A 20,131-nucleotide genomic window follows, 5' to 3' on the forward strand; every position below is an offset into this window, starting at 1 on the left:
GCTTTAGGGTTATGAATGAATTGCTTGTTTTGTGTTTATTAGACGTTGTATATGAACGTTGTATTTATGGGCCTCCTGCAGCTGCAAGTAAGAATTTCATTGTTCCGTGGCCAGTACATATGACAATTAAACTTGACTCTCGAGTCACCTCACCCTGTTTCTTCAGAGTAGATTTTAACTGACTCAAAACCCAGCTGATCAATAGTGGTGAGATCTTGGAAGAGGTGGTGCCAAAGAGGTTGTGGGGTGTGAAATGCAAGCGAGAGAACGAGATAGATAGATAGAGAGAGAGAGAGATAGTTTTAGATAGAGAGAGAGAGAGAGAGTGTGAGTGTGTGTGTTCTAGGGCAAGGCGGTCTGAGGGTATTGAGATTTCCATCATTGAAAATTAAGATGACAAGGGACGTCACGTCACGGTGGCGCAGCGGTAGAGTTGCTGCCTTACAGCGCCAGAGACCCGGGTTCCATCCTGACTACGGGTGCTGTCTATATGCAGTTCGCACGTTCTCCCCGTGAACCGTGTGGGTTTTTTCCGGGATCTCCGGTTTCCTCCCACACTCCAAAGGCGTTCGGGTTTGTAGGTTAATTGGTGGGGTATAAATTGTCCCTAGTGTGTGTGGATTAGTGTTAACGTGCAGGGATCGCTGGTCGGCGCAGGCTCGATGGGCCGGCAGGCCTGTTTCTGCACTGTATCTCTAAACTGAACAAAACATTTAAGGGAAGAAACCACATAATGGAACAGGGGTTGGTAATATCATTGACAGCCATGTTTATAATTGAAGAATATCGATAGCAACTTATTAATTATTATAGTCAGAATTACTGCAGCGACTCAATTAATCTCTCACTAAGTTACAAGGCCCGGAAGCAGGGACTGGAGAATTAGCAGTCAGCGTATTAGCAGTCCAAAAATCCTGCACTCATTAATTTTAAAAGGCTGCAGCTTCAGAATGCAGCGTGTGCGGAACAAGAGACTATCTACATATTCACAGTCCCCTTAAGAATGGATAAAACACACAAAGGGGGCTTTTGAAATAAGTTCATTCTGACCTTGGGTTTCCACCAATTCCACGATATCCACAATTCAATTTGCATACAGAGATGCAAGCCTTAAAACTACAGGCCTGAGCAGCAATAGCTTGATATGAGTGTATCATTGCACCCTTTGGGAAAAGATATAGCCTGGCATTTTGTCTAATGGACAGCAGTGAAGTTAACAGCAATCACTGTTACAATGGAATAGATCAATAGACAATAGGTGCAGGAGGAGGCCATTCGGCCCTTCGAGCCACCACCGCCATTCAATGCGATCATGGCTGATCATCCCCAATCAGTACCCAGTTCCTGCCTTCTCCCCATATCCCCTGACTCCACTATTTTTAAGAGCTCTCTCTTGAAAGCATCCAGAGAACCTGGCTCCTCCACCCTCTGAGGCAGAGAATTCCACAGACTCACCACTCTCTGTGAGAAAAAGTGTTTCCTCGTCTCCGTTCTAAATGGCTTACTCCTTATTCTTAAACTGTGGCCCCTGGTTCTGGACTCCCCCAACATCGGGAACATGTTTCCTGCCTCTAGTGTGTCCAAGACTCAGACAGCTCCTGAGTTGGAGTTTGGCAAACAGGGGCCAAAGACTGACATTTAGATATCAAGCTGGGATAGTCCCCACACAAAATATTCAGAAATTAATCCGTTAAGACATACATTTGCAGTACTTAATCACTAGACATCCTCTATTCATGCCAGAGAAAAGATCAAGCCAGTGATTTCTGGATTAAGTGATTTTGTTTTACACACTGCCGAACATCACTGACACTGCAAATTTTTCATTTTCGTTTTAGATTTCCATGCATTTTGAAATTATTTCAAAGAAACCTTTATTTTCCTTTCCTTTATTCTATCTTCAGAAGTTCTAGGAGCAGAATAAGGCCATTCAGCCCATCAAGCCTACTCCCCCATTCAATCATGGCTGACCTATCTTTCCCCCTCAACCCCATTCTCCTGCCTTCGCCCCATAACCTTTGACTCCCTTACACAATACACAGATTATTCTACTTAAAATATTATATCACCTTTTTTTAATAATAGACTAAAACTAGTAAAACATGAACAAGCCACTCTTCAGAGATGTGTTACTGAGTTTACTCCAGCAATATGTGTCTGTCTTTACTTAAGTGGCCTATGTTTTTATTGCTGATTAAAGTACTCCGAGGCAATGATTGCAATTAGTTTTGAGCTCCTGGAAAAAAATAGCGCATTTTGTCTCTTCTCAAGGTTGGTATTTAAATTTCTTCTCAATTTCCTTTCCGGCTGCACAAAACTGAATCTCGGTCCCGTTTTATTTGCACTGAGCTGCCGGAAGAGAGCTATTGCATCAAAAAATGCAACTACAATTTCAGGATAGCCTTTGGACATGTGGCCCCCTGTCTGGTGAAAACAGATTTATGTCCCAGCAGGATTTGGAAAAACTTGTCCATGCATTTATCTTCAGCAGGCTGGACTACTGTAACGGTGTCTTTACAGGTCTCCCTAAAAAGTCGATCAGACAGCTGCAGTTAATTCAGAACACTGCTGCTCGAGTCCTCACTAAGACCAAAAAAGTAGATCACATGACTCTAGTTCTGAGGTCTTTACACTGGCTTCCTGTCTGTCAAAGAATTGATTTCAAAATACTACTGTTGGTTTACAAAGCACTGAATGGTCAAAATACAGTTCTGATCTTCTGCTTAGCTACGAACCACCCAGTCCTCTCAGATAGTCTGGGACAGGTCTGCTCTGTGTCCCCAGAATCAGAACTAAACATGGAGAGGCAGCATTTAGTTTTTATGCACCACATATCTGGAACAAACTCCCAGAAAACTGCAGGTCTGCTTCAACTCTCAGCTCTTTTAAATCTAGACTGAAGACTTTTCTGTTTGCCACTGCCTTTCAGTAAACAATACAATTTATGTATTATCTAGACTGCACTGTAACGTCTATTCCTGGTTTTATTCTATTTTAAATATTTGATGTGATTGCTTTTAATTTTGTAATTATTTTATCTGAATAATCTAATAATCGTTTTACATCTAAATGTCATTTTACATGTGTTTCTTTCAAATGCTTTAAATGTTTTATGTAAAGCACTTTGAATTATCTTGTTGCTGAAAGGTGCTATACAAATAAACTTGCCTTGCCTTGCCTTGCTTTATGGGAGCAGAATTAGGCCATTCAGCCCATCAAGTCTACTCCGTCATTCAATCGTGGCTGATCTATCTTCCCCACTCAACCCCATTCTCCTGCCTTCTCCCAATAATGTTGTATTAATACACACCAACAAACCCTTCCACCCCCACAACCCCGCTTATTGTGGGGGGGGGGGAAACTGACGGAGGAAATTATTAATTAACAATAAATTGTGGAGTGATTGGGAATTTCTCAGAAGCAAAAACGTACTTTGTCTTCTGGGTAGACTTTAATTATATTCAATATGTTAATATGCAGCGATGAAAAATGAGCACTTTGGTTATCTTCCTTTAATAAGTGTACCTGATCGACGTGCTCAGGTTATGCACAAGGCCACTGCAGGCCTCGTCTAACGATCAACTAATATTGTTCAATTAAAAATAAGAGCAAAGAGTTCTCATCAAAGGATGGCTGCAAATTGCACCGAGGCCTTGTTCAGACATTCCTTCTAATCCCATCACTGCCGTATATTCCACCTCATGCTAGTGGGACTCTGCTTAATTTTGCCTGAACCTATTCAACCATTAAAAAAAAAATCACATCTTACTAGAACAAACTAATAGCCGACATACTTCATAAATGTAAAAGACGACTGAAAGATATCAGCGGTTTTCCCCTCACCTAACTGCATAATCCAAATTTCAAAACAAGATAACAGAAGCTCAGAAATTAAATAGGAGTATGGAATTAGGCCATTCGTCCCATCGAGTCTCTGCTGTTCAATCATGGCTGATCTATGTTTCCCTCACAACCCCATACTCCTGCCTGCTATCCATAACCTTTGACACTATCACTGGTCAATCTCAACTTTAAAAATGCCCAATGACTTGGCCTCCACAGCCGTCTATAGCAATGAATTCCACACAGTTCAATGTTGAAGCAGTATCGTTTTCTGCTATATTCTGGTAATTCATCTTGTAAAAATCTGTACTTTTAATTAGTTATAATTTTATATGTTTGAATAATTATAGGTTATTAAACCCTGTTGAATGTTCAGAACAAATGCCGTGCGTGATGCTTTCAGGATGAATAAATTGTAGGTCTTTATAAAACGGTACCTCTAGTCTGCCAGTTCACACACTCCGCACCACTGCGGTCCATGTAAGGTTTTTCTGCAAATGCTATGGACCTTTAACCTGCTAACTCTGTGATAAGTTGCAATTTATACAATGGGCAGGCTAAATACAGACACACCATGACCTGACCAATGGACAATAGACAATAGGTGCAGGAGTAGGCCATTCGGCCCTTCGAGCCAGCGCCGCCATTCAATGTGATCATGGCTGATCATCCCCAATCAGTACCCCGTCCCTGCCTTCTCCCCATATCCCCTGACTCCGCTATCTTTAAGAGCCCTATTTAGCTCTCTCTTGAAAGTATCCAGAGAACCTGCCTCCACCGCCCTCTGAGGCAGAGAATTCCAAAGGCTCACAACTCTCTGTGTGAAAAATAATCAGGAAAAAGTTCACGGGAGAAACTGAGGTGTGGCTGTTTCACGGGCGGCAAGGGTGGCGCAGCGGGAGAGTTGCCGCCTTACAGCGCCAGAGACTTGGGTTGGATCCCGTCTACGGGCGCTGTCTGTACGGAGTTTGTAAATTCTCCCCGTGACCTGCGTGGGTTTCCTCCGAGATCTTCGGATTCCTCCCACACTCCAAAGATGTGTAAGTTTGTAGGTTCATTGGCCTGGTGTCAATGTAAACTGTCCCCCCTCCATGTGTGTGTAGGATAGTGTTAGTGTGCGGGGATCGCTGGTCGGCACGGACCCAGTGGGCTGAAGGGCCTGTTTCCGCGCTGTAACACTCAACTGAACTAAACTATATCTGGACAGCAGTCAGGTACGACACTTGAACCCGTTATGTGTGCTCTTTAGGAACGCAGAATGGATCGCATGGTCATTTATTCTGTCAAAACGATTGTTGTGGCATTTGAATGCTTATTGTTCAGGTTGGTGGCAGCGTGCAATGAGCCCCCAGCTGCCCCACCTACCTGGTTTTGCTTGAGGGTTGAGACCAGCTTTTGCAGGGTGATGTTCTCCTCCTCCAGCTCCGTGTAGTCCTGCAGGAGCCGGCTCTCGCGGAATTTGTACTCACGGATCTCATCCTTCATTCGTATTCGCTGCAGTTCCAGCGTTTCATTATTCTGAGGAAGAAACAAGAAAGACAGTTTACAACACAGTGCGACCATCCACCCACAAGCAGAGAGCAGCGCTGAACTACCATCTCCATCTTTGATAACATAGAAAATAGGTGCAGGAGGAGACCATTTGGTCCCTTCGAACCAGCACCGCCATTCAGTGTGATCATGGCTGATCGCCCTCTATCAATAACCCGTACCTGCCTTCGCCCCATATCCCTTGACTCCACTAGCCCTGAGGAAGGACATTATTGCCATAGAGGGAGTGCAGAGACGGTTCACCAGACTGATTCCTGGGATGTCAGGACTGTCTTATGAAGAAAGACTGGATAGACTTGGTTTATACTCTCTAGAATTTAGGAGATTGAGGGGGGATCTTATAGAAACTTACAAAATTCTTAAGGGGTTGGACAGGCTAGATGCAGGAAGATTGTTCCCGATGTTGGGGAAGTCCAGGACCAGGGGTCACAGCTTAAGGATAAGGGGGAAATCCTTTAAAACCGAGATGAGAAGAACTTTTTTCACACAGAGGGTGGTGAATCTCTGGAACTCTCTGCCACAGAGGGTAGTTGAGGCCAGTTCATTGGCTATATTTAAGAGGGAGTTAGATGTGGCCCTTGTGGCTAAGGGGATTAGGGGGGTATGGAGAGAAGGCAGGTACGGGATACTGAGTTGGATGATCAGCCATGATCATATTGAATGGCGGTGCAGGCTCGAAGGGCCGAATGGCCTACTCCTGCACCTAATTTCTATGTTTCTATGTTAGCCCCTAGAGCTCTATCTAACTCTCTTAAATCCATCCACTGACTTGGCCTCCACTGTGGCAGGGAATTCCAAAAATTCACAACTCTCTGGGTGAAAAAGTTTTTTCTCACCACAGTCTTAAATGACCTCCCCTTTATTCTAAGACCCGTGGACTTTATCCTTGACCGGACTTTGCTGGCTTTACCTTGCACTAAACGGTGTTCCCTTATCATGTATCTATCCACTGTAAATGGGTCGATTGTAATCATGTATTGTCTTTCTGTTGACTGGCCGGCATGCAACAAAAGCTTTTCACTGTACCTCGGTACACGTGACAATAAACTAAACTCAACTGTATGAATATTGATTTCTCTAACTACAAGTAACTCTTGCGTTCCTGCCTCTATCCCACCCCACCCAAGTCACCCATATTGTTGTTTCATTGTCTGTAACCCATTTTCACCTAGCTTATAGATAACTATGGCCTGTTTCCTTTATCATGGTTACTTTTTTGTATATCTTTCATCCATTTGTTCTATATATTTCTCTACATCACCATCTATATCTCTCGCTTCTCTTTCCCCTGACACAATCTGAAGTAGGTTCTCAACCCAAAACGTCGCCTATTTCCCCAAAGATGCTCCAAGAGACAGGTTTGGAGGGATATGGACCAAACGCGGGCAGGTGGGACTAGTGTAGCAGGGACATGTTGGGCAAGTTGGGCCGAAGGGCCTGTTTCCACGCTGTATCACTCTATGACTCTATGCTGTCTGACCCGCTGAGTTACTCCAGCATTTTGCGTCTATCGTCGAGTTTAAACCAACATCTGCTGTTCCTTCCGACACAAGACATAAAGATAGGTGAGCTGCTTCAGTCAATGTCGCCAGCTCCTGCCCGACTGAGGCAATGTCTTTGATAAACTTCCTTGTCGCTTTGGGAATTGTGGGATTACTCGGGGAACCAGCTAGCACTTTGCGGTTGCAGCTCCTAGACTGTGGAACAGCATCCCTCTTCCCATCAGAACTGTCCCCTCCATCCACTCCTTTAAGTCGAGACTTAAAACTCACCCCTACTCCCAAGCCTTTCTTGACGTCCTCTGAGTGAGGGCTGTATGTATGTAGTGATGTTTGTATTTAATCTATGAACCACTGTTGTTTGTTATACTATTCTTATACCAATGTAAAGCACTTTGGCCAACGAGAGTTGTTTTTTAACAGTGCTATATAAATAAATGCGACTTGACTTGAGTTGACTTGTTCAGGCACCACAGAGTCTGCAGAAGGGTCCCATCCTGAAGGGTCTGCGCAAGGTCCATCCAACATGTTGAAAATTCAGCGGTGACCAGAAAGACGCTATGACTCAATGGGCGACTGAGGAGACGACTCACGACCATACACTCTGGCGACATGTAGCGGGGTGAAGCCTGTATGGCCGTGAGTAGTCGCCCAAAGAGTCGCACCTTGTTCTGGTTGCCGTTGGATTTTCAACATGTTGAAAAATTTCGGCGACCTGCGACGACCTGCCGGCAGTCGCCGAAAAAGTCGCGTAAGTGGGACGGGCCCATTATTACCCTGTTGAATGCTCAGAACAAATGCTGTGCGTGATGCTTTAAGGATTAACAAAATGCAATCCTTTATCAACCGGTGCCTCTAGCCCGACCGTTCCCAGACTCTACACCATTAACCTACAAACCCGCACGCCTGTGGGATGTGGCAGGGAATGGAGCACCCGGTGAAATCCCACACCGTCGCAGGGAGAACATGCAAACTCCACACAGACAGCACCCGAGGTCAGGATCGAACCCGGATCTCTGGCGCTGTGAGGCGGCAGCTCTGCCAGCCTTTGTCTCATGGACACTCTCTGGTGGCACGACCAGCGCTTTGTAGATTACAGTCCACAATTCTGTGTGTGTTTCCAATGTAAGAACCTTGCCTGGAGTGTACAAAGGGGTTGCAATTCCTTCCTGCAGGCACATGCTTCTCAATGGGGAAGCACAATTATCCATTCACCCCCCCCATCCCACATCTGCCAGAGGAGTACAAACTGCACCAAGCGCCACGCTCCAGCAGGGATTAGGAGCCATGGAAAGTATTTGCTGTTAAAAATACATTTCTGCATCGCGAATCAATATTCGGAATAAATAAGCGAACCTGATGTAATGAAATTCAATACCAGACACTGTAATAAAACATTGCCACAGTGAAGTGATCGAACACGCATCAGGCTACAGTGATAGACACAAAGTGTTGGAGTAACTCAGCGGGTCAGGCAGCATCTCAGGAGAAATAGGTGACATTTCGGGTCGTGACTGTTCTTCAAATCTTTATAGAGTCTGAAGGAGTGCCGACCCGACACGTCACCCATCCTTTTTCTCCAAAGATGATAAGATCATAGTGATAGAGCACAGAATTAGGGCATTCGGCCCATCTACTCTGTCATGGCTGATCTATCTCTCTCGATGGGCCACGGAACCGAGGGGGCTGGGGCTGCAGCCCCCCCCACTTTTTTGGCTAGACATGTTTCAATGTCTCCGGCTTCCGACGAGGCACTGCTGTGCTGTGAGTAACCTGGTCATGGGTGTTGGGGAGCTAGGGCGGAGGGAAGGATGGAAGCAGAAGCAGCGGCGAGGGCAGATGCGGACGGGGAGCAGGGGCTGAGTGTTTGCAGGCCTGGCGAATGTTCGCTACAGCTCCAGCCACGGAGCAGCCTCAGTGCAAGAGTCCCGGGCGGTTGGAGGCGTTGGAAGCGTTGCGCTGCTGCCGTGAGAGTCTCTGCGCTCTGCTCGGGAAATATCCACCCCATTTTTTGAGGGGGGGGGGGTGGCCTGTATTATTATCCCCCAGTTTTTGGAAGTCGAGCAATAACAAAAATAATGATCACCTGCTATGGAGAGAAGGCAGGTACGGGATACTGAGTTGGATGATCAGCCATGATCATATTGAATGGCGGTGCAGGCTCGAAGGGCCAAATGGCCTATTCCTTCACCTAATTTCTATGTTTCTATGTTTCTATCTCTCATGTAGGCCGGACATTATCTTAAAAATACTTCAAACAAAAAACATTGAAATCATACTTCTACAATGCACTAAAACATGATTTTAATACATCAACTTTCATAAAGTCCCTCCCACACCCTCCCCCCACTGGGCCACTCCACACCCTCGCTGGGTACCCCTAAGGCCAGTGATCGATGATCGCTCAGCCCCCCCCCCATTTCCAAGAACGCTCTGCGGCCCCTGGTGTCTATGTTTCTATGATTGGCTCAGGTCGGCTCTGATAAGAAGTGCCGTAAAGATTGGTGTTGGGCGCCCGTCTCAGAGAGAGACCCTCAGCCTTGGACCGTGTCGCCAACAGTGTCTGGCGATCTTGTACACAACATCCTGCGGCGAGCTCTGATGGGTTTGCGACGCGCGTATGGGCTTACATGAGTGTATGTAGAAACTGGCCAAATTGTAGGACTTTCCAAACTGTATGTCGAACTGGCCAAATGTAGCGCCTTCCACCACATTGATGGATGCTGTGGTGGATGTTTGTGTTCAATTTTGATTATGTTTTTGTGTGTTATTTTTTCATTGTACCGCTGCTGGCAAATACATTTCACTTGCCCTTTATCACTTTATGTGCAATGTGACGAATAAAACTGATTAATGAATGATTAAAAAACACCCCAACGGCATGCCTGGGGTTTGCGAGAGCGTGCGGGGAAAGTCGAGGACACGTGCGTTTGCGTGCCTTATTTAGTATTGTAATAAATTGCCGAGTGAATCAAAGGGGTGGGAGATTGCAACCTTCGCGTGGTCCGCCCTGTTTCGACGAATGCAATCAACCTGGGGTGCACAATCAAATAAGATCAACTAGAACAAGTTGTCCCACAACTATAGGCTGTGCTCGCCACACGCAAGAAGAGTGAATCAAAACGGTGGCCGATTGGGAAAGGGGGAGATGCAGCGAGACCTGGGTGTCATGGTACACCAGTCATTGAAGGTAGGCATGCAGGTGCAGCAGGCAGTAAAGAAAGCGAATGGCATGTTGGCTTTCATAGCAAGAGGATTTGAGTATAGGAGCAGGGAGGTTCTACTGCAGTTGTATAGGGTCTTGGTGAGACCACACCTGGAGTATTGCGTGCAGTTTTGGTCTCCAAATCTGAGGAAGGACATTATTGCCATAGAGGGAGTGCAGAGAAGGTTCACCAGACTGATTCCTGGGATGTCAGGACTGTCTTATGAAGAAAGACTGGATAGACTTGGTTTATACTTTCTAGAGTTTAGGAGATTGAGAGGGGATCTTATAGAAACTTACAAAATTCTTAAGGGGTTGGACAGGCTAGATGCAGGAAGATTGTTTCCGATGTTGGGGAAGTCCAGGACAAGGGGTCACAGCTTAAGGATAAGGGGGAAATCCTTTAAAACCGAGATGAGGAGAACTTTTTTCACACAGAGAGTGGTGAATCTCTGGAACTCTCTGCCACAGAGGGTAGTTGAGGCCAGTTCATTGGCTATATTTAAGAGGGAGTTAGATGTGGCCCTTGTGGCCAAGGGGATCAGAGGGTATGGAGAAAAGGCAGGTACGGGATACTGAGTTGGATGATCAGCCATGATCATATTAAATGGCGGTGCAGGCTCGAAGGGCCGAATGGCCTACTCCTGCACCTAATTTCTATGTTTCTATGTAAAACTGTTGTCTGAATCCGGTGATTTATCGAACACAACACACTCGCTTCGGGAGAATTTTCTAAAATTGCACGTCCTATCCATCCGCCATTTTGCTGCTACTTTGCGAGCTGGCTGCTCATCCACACGTCCCACCGTTCCATTATTGGGTGGCTAAGTGCCACTTTAGTTGGCTGTCTCCTCAGTGTTTAGTGTGGTTGAAAAAACAAATGATGCTGCCATAAAGTGCACATTGGTGCCAAATTTAAAATGTACTCTAGGGGGTCAGCAAGGTTCAGCATTGATGCACGTACAGCCAATAAACCACTCCTCCTCTGAAGAAGTTTTCTCCAGGTGCTCCGGTTTCCCTCCCAAACTCCAAAGCAAAAAGCTTTTCACTGTACCTCGGTAAACGTAAGCAAAACCAGACGTGCAAACACTGCACGGACAGCACCCGAGGTCAGGATCGAACCTGGCTCCAATTATTTGACTGGGTCCCTGCCTTATTGGCCTCAACTCAGAGGGTCAGGCAGCACCTCCGGAGAACATGGATACGCGATGTTTCAGGTCGGATCCTTCTTCAAACGATAGTTTGGCCTCCTTCTGTCGAGATGCTGCCTGACCCGCTGAGTAAATCTAGCACTTTGTGTCTTCGATTGTAAACCAGCATCTGCAGTTCTTTCTGCTTAAGAAGGAACTGCAGACGCTGGAACAATCGAAGGTAGACAAAAATGCTGGAGAAACTCAGCGGGTGTGGCAGCATCTATGGAGCGAAGGAATGGGCCGAGACTCAAAACGTCACCCATTCCTTCGCTCCATAGATGCTGCCTCACCCCGCTGAGTTCCTCCAGCATTTTTGTCTTCTGCAGTTCTTTCTATTCCTTTCTTCTACAAACCACTGTTCAGCCTCTCTATTGATGAGGATTAACACTCGTCTGTTGAAGGGGCTTCCAGTAAATTACAAAAAAAATTTGAACGAGAATAGCAATTTAATCCAATTCAGTTTTCACGATGAAATACAATCAATTTTTTTATCAATAAGATAAGAAAAAAAAATCAGCGCACACGGGCAGTGTCTGAGACTATTGATAAACTGGCAAGAAGAAATGTGTCCAGTCTCATGATGTTTCACTATTTGCTGAATATTCAGTCTCGGGCTGATGAACAGTTAGTGAGTGAGGAGATACAGAAGCCTGGAGTCCCACACCACCAGATTCAGGAACAGCTACTTTCCCAACTACCATCAGGTTCTTGAACCCTAGAATAGACACAAAAAGCTGGAGTAACTCAGCGGGACAGGCAGCATCTCTGGAGAGAAGGAATGGGTGATATTTCGGGTCGAGACCCATACAGGTCAAGAGGGGACCATTGTGTCTTTCAGATCCATACCGCCATTTAAACGGATTGTGGCTAATCTGATATCCATGCCCATCATTTTGAATTATGTCAATTGAGTGTATTTACCACTGTCAACATGCCCCTGTCCCACTTAGGAAACCTGAACGGAAACCTCTGGAGACTTTGCGCCCCACCCAAGGTTTCCGTGCGGTTCCCGGAGGTTGCAGGTGGTTGCCGGAGGTTGCAGGTAGTGGAAGCAGGTAGGGAGACTGACAAAAACCTCCGGGAACCGCACGGAAACCTTGGGTGGGGCGCAAAGTCTCCAGAGGTTTCCGTTCAGGTTTCCTAAGTGGGACAGGGGCATAAGTCAGAAGAAGGGTCTCGACCCCAGAGATGCAGCCTGTCCCGCTGGGTTACTCCAGCTCTTTGTGTTTGTGGAGTAGTTACAGAGTTTCGCACTGTTTGGTTAGGGTAAACCATTCGGTTTAAACCAGCATCTGCAGTTCCTTCCCACACAACCCTGATCCTCCCTCCCTCCTGCATGGTCGGTCTGATGCACGGACTTATTTTCCATTTGTCATTGGCACCAATGTCTTGTTGCATCGCACAGTGTTTTTCTTGCCACTGACTTCTCGAATTGATGTGTAATTTATCCGTTCGTTGTGTCTTTCGGAACGAGCTGCCAGGGCAGATGCGAGAGTGGCATTGTGGAGACTTTTAGACAGGCACGTGGATACGCTGGGAGTGGAGGGGTACGCATCAGGTGCAGGCAAGGAAACGGGTTTAACGGCATCATATTCGGCACGGACATTGTGGGCCGAAGGGCCTGTTGCTGTACTGTTCTATCAAAACATGCCGTACGCACAGGTTGGTGATGTGCAACACACTGATACTCTGTACACACTAACACTCTGACATGGTACACACTCACACACTATACACACAAACACACTGTACAGACACTGACACTCTGTATACACTAACACTCTGACATGGTACACACTCACACACTATACACACAGACACACTGTACAGACACTGACACTCGGTACACACTAACATACAGTACACACTAATGCTGTACATAGAAACATAGAAACAATATAGGTGCCAGAGGAGGCCATTCGGCCCTTTGAGCCAGCACCGCCATTCATTGTGATCATGGCTGATCGTCCCCTATCAGTAACCCGTGCCTGCCTTCTCTCTATATCCCTTGACTCCACTAGCCCCTAGAGCTCTATCTAACTCTCTCTTAAATCCATCCAGTGACTTGGCCTCCACTGCCCTCTGTGACAGGGAATTCCATAAATTCACAACTCTCAGGTGAAAATGTTTTTTCTCACCTCAGTCTTAAATGACCTCCCCTTTATTCTAAGTGTATACTGACACACTGTACACACTCACAGACTGTACACACTGTACACACTGCCCCTGTACACACTGATCAGCTCTGTGCAACACACTGTGTGGGAAAGAACTGCAGATGCTGGTTTAACTCGAAGGTAGACACAAAACGCTGGAGTAACTCAGTGGGTGAGGCAGCATCTCTGGAGAGAAGGAATGGGCGACGTTTCGGGTCGAGACCCTTCTTCAGACTGATGTCAGCGGAGCGGGAGGGACAGAAGTAGAATGTAGTCGGGGACAGTAAGAATAGTGGGAGAACTGGGAAGGAGGAGGGGATGGAGAGAGAAAGCAAGAGCTAGTACCTGAAATTGGAGAAGTCAATGTTCATACCGCTGGGGTGTAAACTACCTGAGCGAGATATGAGGTGCTGTTCCTCCAATTTGCGCTGGGCCTCACTCTGACAATGGAGGAGGCCCAGGACAGAAAGGTCAGTGTGGGAATGGGAGGGGGAGTTGAAGTGCTGAGCCACGGGGAGATCAGGCAGGTTAAGACAGGAAGATTATTCCCGATGTTGGGGAAGTCCAGAACTAGGGGTCACAGTTTAAGGATAAGAGGGAAGTCTTTTAGGACCGAGATGAGAAAATCATTTTTTACACAGAGAGTGGTGAATCTGTGGAATTCTCTGCCACAGATGGTAGTTGAGGCCTGTTCATTGGCTATATTTAAGAGGGAGTTAGATGTGGCCCTTGTGGCTAAAGGGATGGGATACTGAGTTGGATGATCAGCCATGATCATATCGAATGGCGGTGCAGGCTCGAAGGGCCGAATGGCCTACTCCTGCACCTATCTGCACCTATTTTAAGAGGGAGTTAGATGTGGCCCTTGTGGCTAAGGGGATCAGGGGGTATGGAGAGAAGGCAGGTACGGGATACTGAGTTGGATGATCAGCCATGATCATATTGAATGGTGGTGCAGGCTCGATGGGCCGAATGGCCTACTCCTGCACCTATTTTCTATGTTTCTATGTTTCTAAGACGGACAGGCTGCAGTTACAGGTAGTCAATGCTAGGGGGCACCGCACCATCCACACTACAAACAAATGAGCTACAATCTATGAACTCCATCTGTGAACATTGCTACATTGAATATCCACCCCTCAGTGATCCTGGGCACAAGACACACACGCTACACCCCGCGCTGCTAGCGGCACAGAGTGGTGACGGTGGACAGGCTACTGGAGTCGACACGTGCCTGTGTGTAACACTGCAGCAAACACTGACAGCTTGCTCCTCGCCCCCCGACAGCGCTGCCCAACATGTTCACTCTGAGCTTCACTAAACGTCAATGCCACAGAGCTGCCGGGCAGTCTGTCTCTGGTTGGAGAATGCCGTGACAGTGCGTAACTCTGCAGCCACTCCACAGTCCACCAGCATTTGTTTTTTTTTTACAGAAGGCATCGACAGTCTTTCAAAGGCTTTGAGCGTCCCCGACTGCCAGAGTGCTGGCTCCGCTAGTCCACACCTCGCTGCTCATCAATGCTACAAATCTCCTTTACGCATCTCTTTGTTTGCCTAACGCCCAGAGGCACGCAGTGGACTGGCCACACCTCAGCGCTCAGCACCGCTACAGATTGCCTCAATGGGTCTGGAGCTCATCATTCATTCATGGTCTGTCTGCCTGCACGCCACTGCTCAGCATTGCAATCACAGACCAGGCCACGCCGCAAAATGCAAAGGATAATCCACATAGCACCGGCCAGCATTGCTACACCATGCATTAACCATTCACAGCTCATGATCAATGGAGCAGAACACAGCGACAATCTGGCCTCATTATCACCGGTGCAGGAGACGCCTTTACCACCGTATCTCACTGCCCGTCATAATCTGTGCTTCCCCACTCAACAGTTTCAAAGGCATTCGCAGACTGCATGTTACAGGTCAACTGAGCTGCAGGTATTCTGATAGCATGGGAAGACACAAAATGCTGGAGTAACTCAGCAGGTCAGGCAGCATCTCCGGGGGAACATGCATATGTGGCGTTTCGGGTCAGGACCATTCTTCAGACTGACTAGCAATGAAGGCTACCCTAAAGGTACACATTCACTAGTTGGTGATAGGATCCTTCAGTTGTCTGATAACAGCCGGGAAGAATAGCTGACACAGACTGATGTAAGAAGGATCTCGATCCAAACGTCACCTATTCATGTTCCCCAGGGATGCTGCCTGACCCACTGAGTCACTCCAGCATTGTGTGTGTTTTCTTGGTAAACCCAGCATCTGCAGCTCCTAGTTTCAACATTGACAGTATCTTCATCATTGCTCATCAATGCTACACAATGTATTCACCATCTGAAACTCACTGCCCGTCTGTACCACAAGGACAGTCCACATCTCTGGTCATCGGCAGTACAATCACACTGGCCCTTCATCCACACTGGTGATGTGGAACACAGTGACAGCCACCACTGCCATGGTGCAGAAGAAGACACAAAGTGGGTCAGGCAGCATCTCTGGAGAACATGGACTTCTGAGCACCCCCTTCATGTGCATCAACTTATTCCCCTCGAGGCTTTGTCCTGTCCGGCCTCTCGCCCAGCTTTCCTCTCCCATCCTCCCACCCCCCTTTACAGTCTGAAGAAGGGTCCCGACCTGAAATGTCACCTGTCCATGTTCTCCAGAGATGCTGCCTGACCCGCTGAGTTACTCCAGCACCTTGTGCCTTCTCCAGTGACAGTGGTTGTCACCTGTGTGGTGTAAGGGCCAATGCGTTTGTAACACTAACGAATAGTGAGTCTGAAGAAGGGTCTCGACCTGAAATGTCACCCGTTCCTTCTCTCCAGAGATGCTGCCTGGCCCGCTGAGTTACTCTGGCTTTTTGTGTCTACCTTTGAGTTAAACCAGCATCTGCAGTTCCTCCCTACATCTCACTGCTCTCCAGATGACAATTCACAAACCATCAATGCAAGAGAACTCAACGCTCAACAATGCCAGTACTCTTCATACCTCACTGGTCATTAATGTAGAACCCCCTTGCCACCTGGCTGATCATAACTGCTGCAACAATGCATACCCGTCAGCATGTTACTGCCACAGCGCATGTTCCAAGTTGCATTGACCGCATGACTTGGTGCAGCTGTACTGCAGAGCACATTATCACACTGGGTACATCAATGTTGTGCAGTGGTGTAGAGTGGCTGGCAGCCTCACTGCTCACGGATGCCACAGAGCATCAGTGCCCACCACTGCCAGGGCAACATGAGTAAGCTGTCCTTCACTGCCCCACACTGTTAGACCATGTCGTAGACCCCTCTCACCCTGGCCACAAACTCTTTGAATCACTTCCCTCTGGAAGGCGACTCCGGACTGTCAAAGCTGCCACAGCCAGAGACATAAAAACAGTTTTTATCCACGAGTAGTCGCTCTCTACTCAACAGCCAAAAATCTGTAGCCTCCCTTTGATCTGGTATTTTGTTGGTTCACATGCTTGATCAATGGTGTTTTATCATTAATGTCTTATTATTATTAATGTTTAGTGTTTTCTGAGTCATTCGTAACTGTCATGTTGTTACTTGTGGGCGGAGCACCAAGGCAAATCCCTTGTATGTGAATACTTGGCCAATAAATTTACTTACTTACTTAGATACATGTCACAGATCCGCAATATGACAGAAGGCACGAAGTTGGAAGGAGCGGCAGATGCCGGTTTCAACCGAAGATAGATACAGAATGCAGGGGTAGTCCGAAACGTCACCCATTCCTTCTATCCAGACATGCTGCCTGTCCCGCTGAGTTACTCCAGCATTTACCTGTGTTGTGCATCTCGGATCTGAGCACATTATTACTCGTTAATGCTGCAATCAAGGACTGGTCTCACACCGGTCACTCCCTCTTCCCCCCCCCCCCCCACCCCCTCTCCAATCAGGCAAGAGGTATCAAGGTGTGCAAAACGCACACCTCCAGATTCAGGGACAGTTTCTTCCCAGCTGGCATCAAGCAACTGAACCATCCTCTCACCAACTGGAGAGCGTCTATCTTCAGTATAAACCAGCATCTGCTGATCCTTTCTGCAATTCCAGCGTAGGTTCAGGAGATTGATCCCTGGGATGGCGGGACTGTCATATGAGGAAATAATAATAATAATAATAACTTTATTTATAAAGCGCTTTTAGACAACATCAGTTACCACAAAGTGCTGTACATGGAAAGTCAACAAAAAGTTATTACAAACTACTAAAACCATTAAGACGACAGGACTATAAAACAGTAAAAATTAAAAGACATTAAAAGCACTAAAACAGGAACAATGTCTCAGCCAGTGTCGAAAGCCAGTGAATAAAAGTGAGTTTTTAGGGAGGATTTAAAGATGGACAGTGAAGGGGCCTGTCTGATCTGCAGCGGCAAGGTGTTCCAGAGTGCCGGGGCAGCAACAGAAAAGGCGCTATCCCCTCTGAGCTTCCGCCTAGACCTTGGAAAGATTGAAAAGACTAGGCTTGTATTCACTGGAGTTTAGAAGGATGAGGGGGATCTTATAGAAACATATACAATTATAAAAGGACTGGACAAGCTAGATGCAGGAAAAATGTTCCCAATGTGGGGCGAGTCCAGAACCAGGGGCCACAGTCTTAGAATAAAGGGGAGGTCATTTAGGACTGAGGTGAGAAAAAAACTTTCTCACCCAGAGAGTTGTGAATTTATGGAATTCCCTGCCACAGAGGGCAGTGGAGGCCAAGTCACTGGATGGATTTAAAGAGAGAGTTAGATAGTGGAAAGTTAGATATGGGGAGGAGGCAGGATAGGGGACGATCAGCCATGATCACAATGAATGGCGGTGCTGACTCAAAGGGCCGAATGGCCTCCTCCTGCACCTATTTTCTATGTTTCTATCTAGAGAGCGGAGATGGACACAAAATGCTGGAGTAACTCAGCAGGACAGGCAGCAGCGTCTCTGGAGAGAAGGAATGGGTGACGTTTCGGGTCAAAGAGTCTCGACTATACTCCACTCCAGTAATCACTGCTGCCACACAAAGTAGTGGTAGATTGTTCATAGCTCATGAATACTACCGATAGCGTGACCACCTGCCACATGATCATCAATGCCACAGCCCATCTCTCTGCCACTCATCACATCGACAGTTCCTGACTCACTCCTCATCAATGCCCCGGAATGTTCCGGCAGCGCACGGCACACAAATCAATGCCACCCGACACACTGAGAGAGTGAACCTTACAGCGAGAGTAGCCATCTGCCCGTCCGCCTCTCACCAGAGAGCAGCGCTCAACTACGGGCGGCACGGTGGCGCAGCGGTAGAGTTGCCGCCTCACAGCGCCAACACAGGGACACGGGTTCGATCCTGACTACGGTTGCCGTCTGTATGTACGGAGTTTGTATGTTCTCCCCGTGACCTGCGTGGGTTTTCTCCAGGATCTTCGGTTTCCTCCCACACTCCGGAGACGTACAGGTTTGTCGGCTAATTGGCTTCTGTAAATTGTCCCCAGTGTGTGTGTGAATAGTATTAACGTGTGTGGATCGCTGGTCAGCGTGGACTCGGTGGGCCGAAGGGCCTGTTTCCGCCCTGTCTCTCCAAACTAAACCAAAAAGACTAAAGATCGACAGCATAGAGTGATACATTGGCTCAACTTGCCAACACCGACCAACATGTCCTATCTACACTAGTCCCACTAGCCTGCATTTGACCCATATCCCTCTAAACCTATCCTACCCATGTACCTGTCTAAATGTTTCTTAAATGTTGTGATAGTACCTGCCTCAACTACCTCCTCCAGCAGCTCGTTCCATACACGCACCACCCTTTGTGTAAAAAAAGATACCCCCTCAGATTAAATTTTTCCCCTTCACCTTGAACCTATGTCCTCTGGTCCTCGATTCCCCTACTCTGGGCAAGAGTCTCTGTGTATCTACCCGATCTAGGTTCTCTGGATGCTTTAAAGAGAGAGCTAGATAGGGCTCTTAAAAATAGCGGAGTCAGGGGATATGGGGAGAAGGCAGGAACGGGGTACTGATTGGGGGTGATCAGCCATGATCACATTGAATGGCGGTGCTGGCTCGAAGGGCCGAATGGCCTCCTCCTGCACCTGTTGTCTATTGTCTATTCCTCTCATGATTTTGTACACCTCTGCAAAATCACTCCTCATCCCCCTGCGCTCCAAGGAATAGAGTCCCAGCCTACTCAACCTCTCCCTGTAGCTCAGTCCACGGTACTCAATATTACAAGAGGCACTGGCAGTGTGTAGACCAATGCTTAAGTGTGCACACATTATGAACAACTGTGCTGCAACATGCAGCGATTGCCAGTGTGGTACAATGCATTGACAGTTCACTACCAGTTTTGTCATCAATGCTACCGAATGATTGCACAGGCTTGACCTTAGTTCTCACTGATTCTGTTGAACACCTTCACCGTCAACAAATCAATCGCTCAGAATGCATTAGCAATTTGCACCTAATGCCCCCTAAATGCTGCAGCCCTGCTCCGCACATTACCAATCATCAATGCATTGTGCCGGGGGGAACCGCAGATGCTGGTTTATGCCGAAGGTAGACGCAAAATGCTGGAGTAACTCAGCGGGACAGGCGGCATCGCTGGAGAAAAAGGTGACGTTTCGACTCCTCAGCCTGAAGGAGGGTTCTGAACTGAAACATCTCCTGAGTTTAGTTTCTTGTCACGTGTACCGAGGTAC

The 20,131-nt window shown here is 47.2% G+C and overlaps 1 protein-coding gene across 2 annotated transcripts in view; it reads right to left on the minus strand.

Moving 5' to 3' along the window:
* Positions 1-20,131, minus strand: part of bicd1a (bicaudal D homolog 1a) — a 134,604-nt gene that overhangs the window by 57,109 nt on the left and 57,364 nt on the right. For both annotated transcript variants that reach the window (XM_055650182.1, XM_055650181.1), the window contains exon 3: positions 5,209-5,361. In XM_055650182.1, coding sequence (XP_055506157.1) covers positions 5,209-5,361 — 153 coding nt within the window. The remainder of the gene's footprint in view (positions 1-5,208; positions 5,362-20,131) is intronic.

Source organism: Leucoraja erinacea, chromosome 19, assembly GCF_028641065.1.
Source record: "Leucoraja erinacea ecotype New England chromosome 19, Leri_hhj_1, whole genome shotgun sequence".
Lineage (NCBI taxonomy): Eukaryota > Metazoa > Chordata > Chondrichthyes > Rajiformes > Rajidae > Leucoraja > Leucoraja erinaceus.